This window comes from Xyrauchen texanus, chromosome 27 (genome assembly GCF_025860055.1).
Source record: "Xyrauchen texanus isolate HMW12.3.18 chromosome 27, RBS_HiC_50CHRs, whole genome shotgun sequence".
NCBI lineage: Eukaryota > Metazoa > Chordata > Actinopteri > Cypriniformes > Catostomidae > Xyrauchen > Xyrauchen texanus.
The window spans coordinates 20,454,344-20,473,139 of record NC_068302.1 but is presented as its reverse complement, the minus strand read 5'-3'; the positions used below and the strand labels follow the sequence as shown (position 1 = coordinate 20,473,139).

Here is an 18,796-nt window from a genome sequence, read left to right as displayed (position 1 = left end):
CTGATTAAAACTGGGAAGAAAGTTTATTTCCAGTAAGGTTTAATTCCAGGTTAACCCTGCTGGTGGATGCTCAGAGAAAATAATACTTTTTAAAATATCAATAACTTCAGTCTTGACAAACACAAAATAGGTTTTGTTTTAAAGCTTAGAAGCTGTACTTTACAATGCATGTAGGCATTATGACCAAAACTGAACAAGTGTTTTGAAATTTGCTGACAAATCAGAAGTGAATAATTTATTAATAATTTTGCACTGCACATATTATTGTAATCTGTAAAACATCAAACTGATCAAATAGCCATGTGCCATATGTCATTGAAAAGCTCTTAAAGAGTGGACTATAACCAGAATAGTTTTACTCAAAGAAAATATAGCAAGTAATAGCTATGGATATCTCTTTGACATACATGTTACATGTAAACAGGTGTTGCTTATATGTCACGTTTTTGCTTATAACTTAACAAAAAATGACAGAACATAAAATATCATATACTATTACTTTAGAGGAGGTGATTATCTTTAAAATGAGCCCACACACAATGATGATAGATCATTAGACGATCCACACATAGTGCAATGTGCACACAGCACATAATGTGCTATCTGGCTAAAAACTTAATTGGAACAAGACTTCATTGGAAATGATAAGGTACATTGTCCAGTGTCATGGAACGCTGTGGAATCAATTAGGATCAGATTCTAATTTAGATCACTGCAACCACAGGTGGAAGTCATCCAAATATTGGCAGAGAGGATCGCTCACTCTAATTACATATGGCCACTCGGAGATGGCGCCAAGTACATGACACTCACTCAATGATGGCTCAATTGTCACACAGAATGGAACTTAATTAAATCTCGTTACTCATGCCTGCATCATTGTTGTATTTGCATGTGTAATTAGTTCTCTTGTACAATTATCATGTTTTATTTGTTTAGAGATGTTTTTGGACACCAGGATATATTATTTTTGTAATGCTAAGCTTTTGATTGTTTTGTCGGATCAACACAAAATTTTACTCACAGTTGACATGATTGGGAACAAAACACAAGCAGTTTTTCGTAGCCACCTTATTTTCACTCAGAGATATATAATGTCAAATCAGTAAAAATATAAAGTAAAACATTTTTTTTTTCTTTTTTTCTGCAGTTTCTTAGGTTGAGTGTCTCATTAATTTATATAATTAAAATGTTTTAAAAGTTATCTTTACAATGATACCAAAACATTTGTTGTTTTTGTTTTTGGTCGAGTTATAAGCCTTTAATTTTGGGAATGCCACTGAAATGGAAAATCTTTAAAAACACCCTCAGAGCTTAAAAGGTTAAAACCTGGGTATAAAATGTAACCACAGTTATTTTTGACAGCAACTAGTACTGAATGTCTAATAATATTTACTTTGGTTGCTAATTTATTTGGTGCTGCTGTGCGGACAGTCAAAATATGGTAGTAAAAAAGGAATTTGACGGTCTGTTGTTAATGTGGTACACAGCGTATAAAGATTAATGCTGTTGCCTGTTACACAGGCCACCTTTTGAAAACACAGACGAACAGTGTGATGTTAACCAGGTCCATGTTGGGTACACTTCATCAGCAATGTTAAAACGCACATCTTTGTGAGGCTCTTTCAACTTCAGTTTTCATTTCAACAGTGAAACTGAAATCAAGACCTTATTTACATGAAGTGTTGTTCAATAGTCCAATTAAGAGTCAACATGTGAAATGCTTCTGTTTTGCATTTTTCTTATTTATTTATTTTTTTTTTTTCATTAAAAATGTTGCTGTAATGACAGCATGTCCCTAAGCTGGTATGGACTCCACAAGTTTGTGCAAAACCTGATGCTCCATGTTATCCAGCATGGTTGGAGAATGTTCCAAACAGCATCTTTTGTGTTTAAAGGAAGCAAGGACATCTGACTTTTTGTTCAAAGAGAAAACAAATTCACAAATTGGCTCATTTGATTAGTGACTTAAAAACAGCTCAGAGTCATAAATATTTACCTTTCAATTAACATAACTTTTCTTTGTTTAAAATTTGTCAAAATCATGACAACTTGTTTATTTCCAGATTTAAATTAGATTCTAAATCCCAGATTTTCAGTGTGGCCTCAGACTTTTGGACTGTCTAAGGACATCAAAATTTTGGTCATACAGCTAATGTTTGAGGTTCATTGTGATCTGTTTATAATCTGATTCTGAGCAATACAGACTGGTAAAATTAGGTCCAAATGCAGCTGATTCAACTCTTATTTATTTGCGCTTCAGAGAAAATTGAACTCTGCAGTGAGTTTACGTTGCAGGAACAAGTTGTTTAAACCGCAATCAAAAAAGGGGAAACCAAAAATTAGTTTCACATTTCTGTTTTAATCCACCTCCCTCAAAGCCTTGATCCAATAACAATAAATAGCATCCTTCAGCATCCCATTGCCAGAGTGAGGATGTTTTGACCATGCTGTAATTGACCCTCCCTGAAGTGTTGGGAAAAGGTATGGACGGGTGTTCAAAAAGCCCATCTGTTTTCACTAGGGAGAGAAAGCTTTAGCCTTTACTAAAAAGCAGACAACCCCTATTCTATACCTCTGGTTTTGTCACATTTGATCTCTTATTTGAGGTTTTAGAGACATTTGAGGCAGCCTTAGGGGGCCGTTCACACAGAACACATTTTTGCATCTGTCTGCCCTGTTTTTGAATTGTTTGATGTTTCGTGCCACGTTTAGCTGGTTTTCAGCATCTCAAGAGTGTTTTTTTTGTTTTTTAAGATTGCATGTTAAAAGAACTGCAACTTTAAAAAATGCACATCCAGACACCTGCATTTCGTTGCATTGCGCATAGGTTATAACCCAAGAATGGTTCTGTTGAATGGCTGTTTAAAGTCAACTTGAATTCAAAGTAAACTCGGTTAACTTTCTTGTAACATATTTCTGGTCTTATTGTGCACAATTCATCAGTTATTCCAAATAAATTTTTTTTTTCTTGGTAATCTTTTAAAATATAATTACTTGGCTTCTTATTTTTCAGCCCTTCACCTCCAAAAACATGTCATACAGAAACCACTTTTCATGACCCAATCAATTCCTGATGGATGAAATAAAGTCCCGCCCTACAATTCTTTTCGTTTTATTCCCTGTTTCACTCAGAAATATGTAAATGTGTTCTGAACAACATTTCATGTTGACTTGAAGGAAAGGTGGGTTAGGGATAATGCAGTGGTTGCTGGTTCAATTCCAGGCTGAAGGGCACCACTATCACCATTGTGTCAGAATCACTTTTTTTCATAAATGAAGCGATTAATGAAATGTTTTCATATATCCGCTGTTTCATACAAGATTTGGGCTCCAGGGTAGGGTGGCACCAGCTGTGTGTAAGGTTAGCTTATGTTGAGATGTAAAGTTCACATAAGGGCTTGGTTTGTAACTAAGGTAGTGCTTAATTTGGTTGCACCAACTGTTCTTAAGGCAAGACTTAACTAGTAGGTCGTAAGCTCTGCGTAAAGTAATCTGTAGTTGCATAATATGATGTTTACCTTTTATTTATCCAATCAACAGCCTTCAAATTTGTACACAGAAGTGTCAAAAAGCCATGAACTTCAATTTGATCTCATTCCGGTTGATGTTCAAACCTCTTTTGCTCACATAACTGTCAGCTATATTAAATTATATCCCCATTGAAATACGATACGTAATAAAACAAGATTTCATTAATGGTATATTTATCTCATAAATAATAATATTCAATAGCTGTATCTAAAATGTAAAAGGGTTAATAAATAAATACTAATACAACATGCTGGAAAAAGACATTTATTCATTTTAATATCTTTCGTAAATGTTGAAACTTCACACCGGGCAGTGTACAATGTACAATGTGTACAATGAAAGTGCACCGTTATATCAGTTTCATGCTGAAGTAAGTTTTTTTATGTAATGTTTTCTCCTGTAAATGTAAACGAGTGTAATGCAATATCATCATTTAGGCTATGTGGAAAGGACTGAAGTTTGTCAACCAAAACATGAGCTCATTGATGTCGTAAAATATTAGTCTGCTTTTTTTATTCCAACTGTTACTCCTGGTCGGAGGCTTCCGTAAATATTTAGTTAATACGTAGGGTTATGTCCTACCTAAATTTAATGGTGCAATGCTCAAATATTTAGTAGTGCATAAATTGTGACTTAGTGCCCATTTACGCCACAACTAGGCTAATTTGTATAGCTGGTGAAACTGGCCCCACGTGCATCTTTATTTCTGCGTAAGATAAATTGCTTATGATTGCAATCATACAGTTCCATTCACTGGTTTTATGACTTTGGCTGTGAGTTTTGCTTTGAGTTGATGACCTCTGTATTCTTCATGCAGTCTCTCTCTCTGTCTCTGAGACGGGATCATACCATCTAATGTTTGTTGCTCAAATGCGTCTCTTTTTATTGGAGCAGCAATTTGGCGGCTTTTGGCAAGCGTTGAATAGCTGGGGTTATGGGAAATATCTGAGATGCTTTGGGGGGCTACGGAGGGGGGTGGGGTGTGAGGATTGTGATTGCTTGCAGAGGGGAGATGAGGGTGCCTGTGGGCTGGGTGTGGCAAACTTTTTAATGATCCCAAATGAAGGAGAGAATAATGAGGCTTCTCCCTGTGGCTTACTCACACATACACACACACACACACATGCACAGACAAATACACTGAGGATCAAAGACACTGATGTTTTGGGTCTGGGTGAAACTGTTTTTTATTGCATTCTTTGCCCATATGAACTGTGGAATAGGGCTGTATATTAATGAAACCTGTTCTATTAAAATATGAGCATGTAAGTTTATGTGCTGTGTCAGAAACATGTACAGCTGTTTGGATGTTCTGTTTTGCTCTTTTTTTTTTTCTTACATGAATGTAAAACAGATGATATTGCAGTATAATAAGCAGTTTGGATTTTGTTGGCGAAAAATCCTGGTTGTTAAACTTGCAGCAGTAATTTATGGGAAATGATATTTGGGCATAACACCGTCAACATGTCCTGATTATTACTGCAATATTGCCCTCTAGTGGTTAAATATGATTCACAGCAATTTTCTCTACCACCAGCCACAAGCTTCAACACTTCACTGCCACATCTTCCTGACTGTCAATGAGATTTACAGGTGAATACTGGCTTTGGTATTTATTTTGACCTACTGTATAATAATGTCTCTAGAGTGTGTGTGTATATTTATGTGCATATATGACAAATAGATGGGTTTTCAGCAACATTTTAGAAACTGTGTTTGCAGGAATGTGCTGATGGAGATTGATGAGAACCTGCCTGTTAAAACCCTCATTCAGGTTTACACTCTCTGCTTCCTCCAGAGGCTGACTGGACAGAAACCAAAGGTACAAGCTGTCTCTCTCATACCTGCACTGATTTCCCCTTCCGAAGCGTGATACAACATACTCATCTTGCTGTATACATACATAGTCAGTACAACACTACTAAGACACTAATGTAAAAAGATAGTTTTAGAATGGAAAGTGTGGAATTTCTGTGCCACTAGTGACAAACTGAATGCAATTAAGTCTATATGGCAATAGATCACATCAGTTGGATTCCAGAAGTAAAAAAAAAATTCTCCATGGATTAATTGATTTCTTATGATAGCATATAAACCTTTAAAGACAGACCTGCCGGAGGTATTTGCTTATATTTAAGCAATCAGTTCACGTTAATTTGTTAAAGGGGTCATGACATGCCTGTTTTTATTGTTCCTTAAGATTCACTTGTATTAATAGTAAGGTTTTTGCACAAAAAATACAGTCATATATTTATAAATCATTATTATTTTTCACCCTCATTCTGACCCTCTGTCCAGAAACACATGGTTTTGGTGCTGCTTCTCCTTTAAGCCTTGGCAGTTAACACCCACACTTATGATTTGCTCTCTGCTCTTGACTCTAATGCTCTCATCTCACTGCTCACCACTACTGGGTGGGATACGAAAGTGATTAAAGGTAAAGTAGGCATTGATGTTTAGTTGTGGAGGTGGTCAGATGCAAATTTCTGCCACAGTGTGACATCTCAATGTGGAGTAAGTAGAGTTGTTTTGGCTGCTTGGTTTCAAACAATGCTGTTTTTTGCAGTGAGGAGTAAGTTACAGTATGTTTTTATAGTAGAATGTCATGACCTCTTCAAAAATCATGTTTAATAGCATAATTACTATGAACTATTCTACCCATAAATCCTGAAGAGAAAATTGCTGGAAAATGAGCCCTGCTGTACCTGCCCACTCCCAAGATGCACTTCTAATAACACAAACGAGTTGGTCTTCCTATACTCAAACTACTTATATATTTGCAAATTAAAACATTGTATTTATACTTCTAATCAACATCTCAAAATCAACAGCATTCCATCAAATGTATTCCATAGTTTTTAATTCGATTACATAATTCACAATGCTTCATGTACTGTAATTGTGTTGTACCTTTTCTTTTTATGTAAGTGTTTTGCTTCCAATTTGAGTTTGTAACATTTTGATTCACCTCAGAGCTGGTTGGTTGTTTCAAGACTTAAAACTCTTAAGAAATTGGAAAAATGAATGAGAAAAATGGTTGAAATGGACCAAGATGACTGAAAAATTGGCCATGCACTGTTGCGGTCTATTCAGTTTGGTGCCACTAGTGGCACAGAAATTACACACTCTTCACCTTTAAGCCACAATAAGATATTAAACATTTCTAGTTGATTTGTTGTTTGTGCACATGTGTGATTTGTAGGATCGTCTACCACACAGAGCCTTCTTCCCAAGCGTGAAGCCCAGTTTACTCAGCCCTTTACTGACTCCACCATCAGGTACAGCACCACTTATTATCTCTGATGAATACAGGCATTCATTTCCCAAAGGACAAAATATTTGGAGATATTGGCATACTGGCATACTAATATCATGGATTGTGCTGGTACCTTAACACAACTATAGTGGACCAAAAATCCACTTTAAAGTTCAGGCACAATATGAATGCAAAGACAACAGTGTTCACTTTTATTCAGGTCACTTTCTAGAGGTCCTGTGAAAGATCTTTTAAAGAGATCACATGTGAAGATGCTTAAATTAACTCTTTCTATTGACAGTAGAGCATAGACAAAATATGGCTCACCGCTCAATATGGAGACAAAAGGCATCGCTTATAAGTTTGTCATTTTTGCACACATTCAACAATAGAGCTGCTGCTTAAAGGGTTAGTTCACCCAAAAATTTAAATGATCCCATAATTTATTCACCCTCAAGCTATCCTAGTTGTATATGACTTGTTTCATTCAGCCAAACACAATCGGAGTTATATAAAAAAATGTCATGGCTCTTCCAAGCTTTATAATGTGAGTGAATGGTATCTTTGAAGCCCAAAAAAGCACATCCATCCATGGGGTTAATAAAGGCCTTCTGAAGCGATGCATTTTTGTAAGAAAAATATCAATATTTATAATTTTATGAACTATAATCACTGGCTTCCGGTAACTGCCATCCGCATTTTCAATGGCTTCCTCTATCCTCTGTGCTTTGGGTTTGTGGGGCCCTAGGCGAAATCATGAAACCCGTATATACGTATATAAATACTTGACATATAATAGTTATGTTTATATTGTGATTTGAGAAAAACAAGCATATCCACATGCTCAGTAAGCTATACTCATTTATACACACCAGTTTAAATGGAATGCCCCTTAGCTCAGCTAGCAAAGTGTACACTGCTTATCCAGTACATTTAAACAGGAACCCAGCTTTCTCACAGTAAGCCACATTCTCATAATAACCTGCTTTTTGGTGTCCATCTAAACGTATTGACAGAACTGTTTGCTCATCAAATGTGATCAACTTGTCCACACTCTACAGCACTACCCAGTGCATTCTGTTATAACTGCCAGTTTTAGTTTGTGTGTTCAGGATTTAACATGCATCTCCGTGTACTGTATATATGGCCAGCAAAGCAAGACTTTGCTAAATTCAAATAGTATTTTTCTATTCGAATAATTATTGCAAAACGAATACTCGAGCATTCCAATACTCATACACATCCTTAGTTAAAACTATGCCGACTATGCTTGAAATTCCATTTCAATGATCCGTATATGTGTAAATGTTTATTTAGAGCAGCAAAATCTATGAAAACAAAAATGTTGCCAAATGCATGCACAAGTCAATAGAAGTTAAAACATCCAGGAATTGCAGGTAAATACAGCAATAAAATTACATATTTTAAATAGGGCTTATAAACACCTTGTAATATATATTTTAAACAAATGTAAAGAATAAACACATACCACTTAGAGAGCAGAGATCTTTGCAGATTTGATGGTTTGGTTATTTTTCAGATAAATTGCTCATATGTTCATTGTATGTTGAGTTTTTTTGCGTCTTTATATCGACAGTGTCTGAATTCCTTCCCCAACAGATTATTCTTGAGAAAACATGAAAAGCCCTAATAATTTGTCAAGTGCTGTTTCAGCTATCCTTTACACAAAATAAGCCTCAAATAGCCACAAAGCAGTATTTTTCATAATTGATTTCCTTTGTTTCTGCCAGGCATGCACATTATTCACCTAGATGTGCGATCGGTGTCTAATAATACTGTTAAAAGAAGCCTTGCTCAGTTCCCATTAATGCTTTGCATTATGAATAAATTATGCAGATTAGTGTGTTCTGGTTAGCTTTACTTCTTGCCGATTTTAGATATACTTCTGTCATTTGTTGATGCTTTCAGCTATTTGTCTTTTCGTGGTTATTCAGAGCTCATTTTATATTTAATATGTTGTTTTAAGTTTTCACCGTCATTGTAATTTGCATGTTAAATGATCAGCTGATCACACTTGTTGCATGCTCTCCTGAGTGTGTGCATGATAGAAAAATTTGAACTGTGGAGAATCTCTAAATAAAAGTCATTGATGCTTCTTAATCTTATGACTTTTCATAAGATTGTTCATTTACTTTGCAAATGTTTGAACGATTTCGATATTGATTCTTAAATCCCAAGATCGATCTTTCACTTTATGTGGCAACCCACTATAATGCAAGTAAATCACTCACATATGCAACCAAATCCCATACTATGTGACTCAAAATATCTATGATTAACCACTGGCTAGTAAATGTTCAGATTTAACTCACCAGTGATTGAGTAGTATAGTGGAGAAGTTATTAGCACAAAGGTCCTTTCACTGTGTGTTGGGGATAATGTTTGGTTTAACTCGTTCTGTGTCCAAAGATGAGATACACGGACCCATGTCATTGAATAATGTCTCTTAAAAACCATAATTCAGTTTTGTTTTAGTCAGTTGTTGATTTAAAAAAAAAAACTAAAAAAACATTCCAATCATTCCACACATGGGAATACTTGTAAACAGTACAAATTATGCAGGTAAAAATGTAACAAATAATATATATGCAACACATTATATGCAATTTCAAGACATTCATTGATGAAATTTTTCAAAAGCTAAAATGTGACCTATTTGATGAAAAACTTATGATAAAATATATTTGGTATAATTTTTATTTTTGAATTGCACCTATAGAAAAAGGGTTGCTTAGAAGGTTCCTTTATAATTAAGAGCATTAGCTGAGAGAGAAATAATTTTATAAGGAAGCTAAGTTCACAGGTTAACAGAAATGTACCCATATGAATCAAATCGAGAGCTTGTAAATCGGAATAGAATAAAATCGGTAAATCTGTAACCATGCCCTAATACCACATACTAAGAAATTGTTATTTTTACAAATCAACAAAATCATTTTATAAAATAAAAACTTTTGAACCCTGCTGTATACAATGCAGTAATTAAATGGAACTTTACAATTTTAAGAATGTTTCAGTCTTTTTGTCAAGCTTCATTCCCATGTGGATTGTTCAGATAATTGAAATCATACAAGGGTTTGAATAATCAGTGGAAGTTAGTTCTATCAGGAAGACTCGCAGACTTGAGAGAAATTTAAGATGACGTTTATTTGATGAATATAAAACAGAAAAGTAATGTCTCTCTTTGGCGTAAGCCCCGTCTGGCGGTCCGAAGAATTTGTACTCTGAACCGTCATATCCTGCCGGATATAGGAGGCAGGGGCGAGGAGCCTACCACCATGTGGGACGGGACTCAACTGGTGATGGTTGGATAGTGGATGTTGCCATGTTAGCACACTGAAACAGCACTGTGATAGATTGTGAGTAGACTTACATGTTACAATGGCTTACATGCGATTGGCTAGGAGTTACCCAGCTAATGGTGCGATGATGTACAGCTGCTAGTCTTCCTGCTAGAATTACACTGTGCTTACATTTCCAGCTCAAAATCAGTTACAGGGATTATTCTTATTTCTCTGTTTCTCATTTCACTCCTCTTCAGAGGTTCCCAGGGAAGCCTGGCTGGATCATCTGAGCTGGATCAGAAGTTTACTGCAGAGCATTGTGGAGAATGAGGAGGAGGGAGATAATGTCAGGTAAAATCGAACAATCTTATTACCCTCTTATCACAGGTTGTTCTGTTTCTATAGAGATTTTTCACACAGTCCCTCAGTATATGTTTCTATGAAGTCAGACATAATTGACCAGATATTTAGTGTTTTGTTTTCCTTTAAGTTTACATTTGCCCATCACAGAACCCTTTCCAGCCAAAATAGCCTGAAAGACTATGGATCGGTTCCATTCAAAACTGACTATCTTTGTGCCCTTTACCCTTCAGAGACTTTACCCTCCACATGAGAGCTTTGGAGGGCTGAAAGATGTGTGGCTCAAAAATAATTTTAATTGGGAACTTACATTAAATTATTATTTACTGGAAATTTTGTTTGGAATGACCTAGAATTGCTAATATTATTATTCTCCTTTGGAAGTACCCTTATGAAGGCATAATTTGTGCCATATGGATCACAGCAATCATTGTGTTACATCAAGGAGCGGCCCAACTATAATTTTAGCATTTTGTCAAAAAACAAAGATAAAACTTGTGCTTGTTATAAGCAGTATAACTTTATATAATGCAGATCATTTATGAACATTCACATTTTTAGAAGTGTCATGACACTTGGGTTCATGTTTTGATATATTCATTATTTGAATGTACATGAATTCTGATCTGTTAAAGGAATTATTCACCCAAAAATGAAAATTCTCTCATCATTTACAGATATGTATGACTTTCTTTTCTGCAGAACACACACAAAGATTTTTAGAAGAATATTTCAGCTCCATACAATGCACAACACTTTTTTTCTGCAGAACACACACAAAGATTTTTAGAAGAATATTTCAGGTCCATACAATGCAAGTAAATGACGACAAGACATTTTGAATGTCCAAAAAGTAGATAAAGTCAGCATAAACACAATCCATAAGTCTCCAGTGGTTTAATCAATGTCTTCTGAAGTGAGCAAGTTGGTTTTGGGTGAGAACAGACCAAAATGTAACTCCTGGCGATCATGATTTAAAACTTGATTACTCTTCCTATAGCGCCATCTAGCTCTATGCGCATGCACAATGCAAACTTAGCAACAAGTTTATCATCTGCAATTGTCATTGGAGTATGCAACCTGAAATGTGATGAGTGTTTCCAAAGAATGAAAATTAAGTTTGAGCAAATGTCACCATAAATCCCTCATAATTAAAAACTTCATCTCTGTTCACATCAAATGTTATATTACGGTAAAGATTTTGTTCCATTGTGTTTGGTGTGTGTGTGTGTGTGTGTGTGTGTGTGTGTGTGTGTGTGTGTGTGTGTGTGTGTGTGTGTGTGTGTGTGTGGGTGGATGGATGATGGTTTTTCCAGGGCTTATCAGGCTGTCTTTGAGGCTTGGTTTTTGCTGGTGCAGTGTGGGTTCTGGGTAGACACAGCTGCTGAGCTGCTTGTTCTGGCAGCACCTGAGAACTCTGAACCACTTCTCTGGCTTCTGACATTTTTCCACCACCCCACCAACAGAGGGCACCAGAGGTCCCAACAAACTGTAAGATATCTAATTATGGCACTACAAGTCAGTCATCCTTGCGTCACAATTTAAAAAAAGGTAAAGTGAAGCAGACTGGAAAATTACTGATGGCTTTCTCTTTGTTTTTATTCTCAGGCCGTGGCAAGAGAGGCATGTGCTCATATAAGGGTGCTTTTTCTCACTCATTCGCTCCCTCCCAGACACCACTGTGCTGTGAAAGAGCTCCTGTCCTCCAACCTTTCAACAAACCTAGTCTTGCATCTGTTTTTAAACTTTGCCATCTTCTCCCATGGACCTGTTAGCATTATCTCTGAAATTACTGACAAGGTGAGGACTTGATTAAGCTGGTTATAAACTGTGATTGGTTTACCAACACATTGTGAAATTACCATATATACATGCTCAAATTCCATGGGTTTGTTCATGCAAACTCTGGCCTATTCAGACTAGACGAAGGCTGCACAGAACCCAATTAAATTGTCATCAGTGTCGTCTTTATTGATCCAACATTACTTGTGGTATGCGGAGAGCAACATAATAAAATAGGCTGCCAACTGTTTACGACAACTTTAAAATCAAAAGCATTTCAGCCTAACACAGACACTGTTCAAAAATAAGTTACACCCAGCAGCTTGAAAGCTGAGAGCAGCTCCTTCTATGGCAAGGTGTGACTGAATTATGACAAAGAAAAAATTGCTCGGCTCAACTTTCACTCACACCGTTGTATACATACTTAATGCAAACTCTATGGGCTCATCTTAATAACTTCAGTTTTTTTTCTTAATAGTTCAGTGCAAACAGAGCAATAGATCACCCAAAAATATGAATTCAGTCATTATTTACCCTAATGTTGTTACAATCTAGAAAGAAATTTTTTCTTATGAACACAAGGAGAAATTTTTAAGAGTATTCATTTATGACTTTTCCATATGACAAATGTTTATAGGTACTATGGCTGTTAAGCTCTAAAAAGGACAACAAAACTCTGAATAAAGAGCACGTTGTATCATCTACTTTTATAAAGTCTTTTGAAGCCATACATTGCTTTTTGTGAGGAACAGACCAAAATTAAAGACATCATTCATTATGGCTAATCATGCCTTCCAGTGAGCTGTTAACTGGAGAACAACTATGACCAGATCATTGAGTCAGTGTGTCATGAACAAGTCATTCAGTTTGATTTGTGAACTGAGTTCTTCATTGAAAAGATTTGTTCATGAATCAGACTGATTTAGTTTTTGAGTTCAACTCGTTGACTGCGTTCTGGCAGCAGCTTTTTTTCCAGTTATCAGCTGGAGGAAAGTTTGGCAGTGATAAAGTCTTACACAAAATTATTTTGAGTTTTGAAGATTTTGATTATAGCACATGAGTCATTGTATAGTGCTATTTTTTATTTTATTTTGGAGCTTAAATTGGTGGTTCACCCAAAAATAATTTACCACCCTCATGCTTTCTCAAACTTGTATGACTTTATTTATTTTGCGGAACACAAACTAAAATATTTTAAAAGATGTATGATGTGTTCTTGTCCATACAGTCAATGGGATCCAAAACTTTAAGGACGTTAAGGCGGCATATAAATTATCCAGATGACTCGAGTGGTTTAATCAATTTTCTCTGAAGCGATACGAACACTTTGGGTGAGAAACAGACCGAAATGTAAAGTCCTTATTCACTATAAATCTTGACATCCACAGTCTCTTTGGCATGTTCATGTGAGAAGCTTGTTTACATGCTTCCTGGGGATGGCGCACACGCATAGCGCTGTTCACGAACCAGAAATGGTGTTGCTAGGTTTTGAAAATGCATAATATAGTGTACAGGTTTGTTATGTAAATAATGACAGAAGTTAAATTTTGGGGTAATCTATCCCTTTAAAATGCACAATGTGAGTACTGGTTACAACAAGTGTGTTTCTGTGATGTTGGCAGGTGTTGATGGACGCCTGTGTGAAGCGCAGGGCACTGTGGATTCTTGCCTCGATAGAATGCAGACTAAACAGAGCTTCTTCGCTGGACAGTAGGGTTCATTCCAGGATGAGAACTCTTCAGGACACACTCCTCGGAGCCTGTGCCGAGAGCCTCACATAAAAACTCCTAGTTTCAGGTGCTTGGGCAAAGCTATTTAATAGGACAAGGAATCCTGGCATGGCTCAGTTACACACTCAAGCGCTGGGTGGGACAAAATGGCATTTTTAAGAGAAGCCCAGCTGCCGTTTTTATTTCAAAAGCAGTGGGTGTTCTCTCCATAAACATGAAAGGGGCCTTCAAACTTGTCTGAGCAATAATGTAGTGAGCCAAATAAAAGGAATATATATTTATATCTGTGTGTTTGGATGACATCAAAAGGAAGAAAGTAAATTTCCAGGGATGTGTCTCCCATCAGATTTGCAGTAGTATTTTGTGTGTTTGGACTCTGTGACTTTGTTGTTTAACTGCATAATCCGTCTAGCTAACACGCCATTTGTCTTCACTCACTGTCCTCCCACACACTCTTCTGACAGGAAAGCATGCCTGAGTCCTTCTCACCACATTAATTCTCAAATCTGTGTGTGTGTGTGTGTGTGTGTGTGTGTGTGTGTACTCACTGGCTCCCAGATTGGGGCCTCTTGAATAGTTTTGATACTATACTTTGTAGACTCCATCATTTGTAGTTTCTCAGTGGGTCTGTATTCCAGTATGACTGTTTCCTTCTTTATTTTTCCCTATCCACTTTCTCAAATATGAGACTCAAAACTGGGTCATCCTGAATTTATTAAAATAGCTGGATGATGTAAAATGTAATTGTAGTCTATGTTGCCTTCATGCCTTAAAGGGATAGTCCACCAATTTACTCACCTTCATGCTCCCAACCTGTATTAGAAGATATAAGGCAGAATGTTATCAAGCAAACATTTAGCCTAATAGCTTTCTGTTCCACACAAATATGAGAAAAAACAGAATTAAAAATTTGGCGTGAACTTTCCCTTTAACTACAACTGATTTCAGCCCCCTATGTGTGTACAACATAATTAAATTATTTGTCTAATATGTGTGAAATAAGCTACAGATATGTCCCTGATATGTCTCTGAATGTGTAGTTGTGTTAAAACACCAACAGTGAGGATAAGGTTACATGTTTAGTGTGGAAACATGCGTCATCAGCAGATATTTCTACCACAAATAATTTCTTCATATATGATCTGGGCTTTGGGACTGAACACATGAATTGAAGAGGTGAGCTGAGGGTGAGAGGGTTCAGAGATTGCTGACATTAAACAAATATGCATGATAAACAAATTGTACCTCTTGTCTAATTAAGGTAGAACAGTTCTCTACTTACACTTATGATGGATTAATTAATAGAATTTACAGAATAAATAACAGAATTTGTTTACATTTTGTGTAAAATATGTACTTTTTATTTTTCGCCAGTGCCAGTACAAAAATATGAGTGTTGCAGCTTTGTGAACGATGCTTACAGATGGAAACAAATTATTTTTTTATATAGTCTCTGATATTCCATTTAGTATTCCCTGTGGACATCAGTGATGAAGGACAAGAAAAAGTGGAATCCTTAGACAGCTGACTGGTTGATTTCCCTAAGTTGATCCCTTGACTGGAGACTAGACAAATCTGAAACCTGCAACAGAAAAGGACCAGAATTACTACAGCATGAAACCTCTGATTCATGGCTGTGACTTAATTGTTTTCCATGCACCAAAAATACTTAATCCATCTTCTCTTTAAATGCAGTAATTTACTAGATCCTTATATAGTGAAGGAAATGTTAGTGCAGACCTTATATTTTGTTCTTTATGGACCCTTTCTTTTAAATTGGACAGGCACTTGCAATATGTCTTTACAGAAAGACACTCGTTGATCGCTTTATTAGGAACACTATGGCCTCAAAGTTCGACGAGTTGTGCATTCTGAGATGCTTTTCTGCTCACCACAATTATACAGAGTTATCAGAGTTACCGTTGCCTTTCTGTCAGCTCGAACCTGTCTGGCCATTCTCTGTTGACTTCTCTCATCAACAAGGCATTTCGGTCCGCAGAACTTATGCTCACTGGATGTTTTTGGCACCATTCTGAGTAAACTCTATCAGCAGTTTCAGAAATACTCAAACCAGCCTGTCTGGCACCAACAATCATGCCACGGTTGAATTCACTGAGATCACATTTATTTCCCCATTCTGATGGTTGATTTGAACATTAACTGGAGCTTGTGAACATTAACTGGAGCTCCTGATCCATATTGGCATGATGTTTTGAATTTCACTGCTGCTTAGATAATCGCATAAATAAGTAGGTGTACCTAATAAAGTGCTTTTTGAGTGTATATGCAAACTGTAGTCATTTCAAATTTAGATAAACTTAAAATGTAATGAGATAAATATTTTTTTTAAAACAATGGCAAAGACTTAAAGCAGGAACTGAAGAACCAGAGAGAAGTTCTGCTTTGGTCTTGATGTAGCTGGGGGGTCTGTGGACCAGACTCCTGTTCCTGCTGAACTGAGCCAGTGTTTCTACAGTACTGTAATCAGCTCAGTAGGCACGGGAGGCCAGGTCCATCTATCAGTCTCTCGCACATACTCGCATATGACTCATATTCGGCATGGTGGACTTGATGGAAGGATCAGATATGGAATAATATGCTTCAGATGAAGGTGCTTAGCACCTAATTTCCCACAAAATATCTCCTAATGACATTTTAAATACAGCCCATGCAACTAATTAAATTTTTACTAGCCATGGATGGTAATGCATCTTTAAACAGCTTCTAAATATAGTCATTTATGGCCAGCTTCTCTGCAGCTTCATATTAAACTTGTACATCTGTCATGACTTAGAAGACGGCATGCTGACAGAAACGGCCGCTGGCCGTCCACTAACAGCCTGCAGAGGTTCTTTTAAGCACACAACTTCCTTTCTCTATTGCTGTCATTCATATTTTACACATCAATGCTAAAAGTGGGGCTGTTTTTAGAGCGGAGGCAGATGTTTTGGTCTGTGTGCCCATGTCCTGCTCTGTTCCTCCTGTCCACATTTCCCTGAATTCTTCTTGTTTTCATGTGGACATTGTGGCCCAGAAGAAAGAGTCGCTGAAAGTGAGTTCCCGTACTTTCAGCATTTACACTGATTTAGAAGAACTTCCTTTTTGACTATTAATAAACATTGTGCTTTGACCTGTATGTTTTTGGATCTATACTAACAAAAAATTGGAAATCATGCACTCAGTAGAGGTAAGTAGTGGCACTATATGACTTGAGCATACAGAGAAGACAGATGGAGGAAGATTATGACTTCTGAACTCCTCATCTCACTGTGGGCTCCATTAGCCCAGTCTGTTTCTCTTCAGCCCTCATTACAGTCATTTCCACCATCTCAAAGTTGCTCTTCATCTGTCATGCAAACCCAAGCGCTCTCAGCAACAGTTTGTTTTGCTTTTCATATCAGTTCATTATGATGGCAACCGCATCATCCAGCACTGCTAAGACGAAGTTTCATTTTACCCCTCAAAGAATGTTTGCACAGTGTCTGATTGGAGGGATTTGAAAGCACCAAATGTAGGAGAATGTTTTGATGAAGAAATTGGAAAATGTGCCCGAGGGACAGAAAAGAATGCTATGAAAACAGATGAGAAGAAAGCCCTGTAGTATTTAGCCTACAGACTTTTTCCTATGACACCCCAACCACCTTTTTTTCTTTGGCTATGCCCACACATTCAGTGTGTGTACAACCTTGTTTGGCACTCTAAAGCAGGACAGACAACAACAGTATTCTGCTGCTGTGAGGCTTCTTTCACGTCAAAGTGTGATTATTACTCTTTTAGCACTTTGTATCTGAAGCAAGGAATGAGGGGGAAAAAAACGCTTCCACCGTCCCCTGCGGTATCTCTTTCCACCTGTCATCCTCTCATCAGGTGCAGAACTTAGCCACTGTGAACAAAGAGTTCAATCACTGTTCACCAATCAGCTAAGCTCTGCACCTGCTCTGAGAGTCTCTCCTCAACACTACATGAGCTTGAGCGAGTGTGCATGCTCGTTCACCCATGCTGTTCATCAGCAGGGAAGCATTCCTCCTCTGCATTTCCTTGTCTTCTTCTGGAGGCCCCAGAGAAAAGCCATGTCTTCTTTTATTTGTATTTTCTGGAGCTGCGTTAAGACGGTGCCTCCGGTTGCCATAGCAGCCGTCAGAGCTGCAGTTGTGTGGTAATCCCTGGCAATGTGATTTTTATCTTAAGTCACAAATCAGCACGCCAGGAACCCACACAGCCAGCAACATGAAAGGCAAAACCTGTAGATCCTCTAGGTCTCCTGCGATTGAGCACGCTCGGCTGGGCTGGGGATATGTCCCTCATTATCCCCTTCAAGACAGATTTCATAGGCCTCCAAACTCGACTAGCTTTAACCCTCCCTTTGCTCTTATGAGACGACGTTCAAATTTCAGGCCTGACACATTTCTCAAGAGTTCTCTTACAGGTCTTTGTGGGATATTTTTACTGTCTCTGAACTGCACTGATTGTAATCGGTAGACAGAGTATAACCAAAGGCATGAACTATGGCTGCGTTTCAACATCTAAGGTTCTGAAGTTTGAAAATTTACTCCGTGCAACAGAATGGACTCAAGTTTTTTTCTCTCTTTTATAAATCGACAGCAACAGAACAGACTTTTTTTTACACACTTTTATAAAACGGCTCAAGTTTTTACTTGCTTTTATAAAAAAAAACAGCAACAGAACAGTCTCAAATGTGTACTCTATTTTAAAAATCGACAGCAACAGAACAGTCTCAAATGTGTACTCTATTTTAAAAATCGACAGCAACAGAACAGTCTCAAATGTGTACTCTATTTTAAAAATCGACAGCAACAGAACAGTCTCAA

The 18,796-nt window shown here is 37.1% G+C and overlaps 2 protein-coding genes across 3 annotated transcripts in view; one reads left to right on the top strand and one right to left on the bottom strand.

The window, feature by feature from the left end:
* The window catches only part of fancc (FA complementation group C), a 38,223-nt gene extending 24,192 nt beyond the window's left edge, over nt 1-14,031 (top strand). Inside the window, exons 9-15 of the mRNA XM_052094068.1 lie at nt 5,072-5,127; nt 5,257-5,356; nt 6,737-6,812; nt 10,353-10,446; nt 11,772-11,946; nt 12,064-12,255; nt 13,860-14,031. Coding sequence (XP_051950028.1) covers nt 5,072-5,127; nt 5,257-5,356; nt 6,737-6,812; nt 10,353-10,446; nt 11,772-11,946; nt 12,064-12,255; nt 13,860-14,018 — 852 coding nt within the window. The 3' untranslated portion in view covers nt 14,019-14,031. The remainder of the gene's footprint in view (nt 1-5,071; nt 5,128-5,256; nt 5,357-6,736; nt 6,813-10,352; nt 10,447-11,771; nt 11,947-12,063; nt 12,256-13,859) is intronic.
* Nucleotides 14,032-15,412: 1,381 nt separating this feature from the next.
* Nucleotides 15,413-18,796, bottom strand: part of aopep (aminopeptidase O (putative)) — a 108,843-nt gene continuing 105,459 nt past the window's right edge. For both annotated transcript variants that reach the window (XM_052094067.1, XM_052094066.1), the window contains one exon: nt 15,413-15,549. The gene's annotated coding sequence lies outside the window, so the exon portion shown is untranslated. The remainder of the gene's footprint in view (nt 15,550-18,796) is intronic.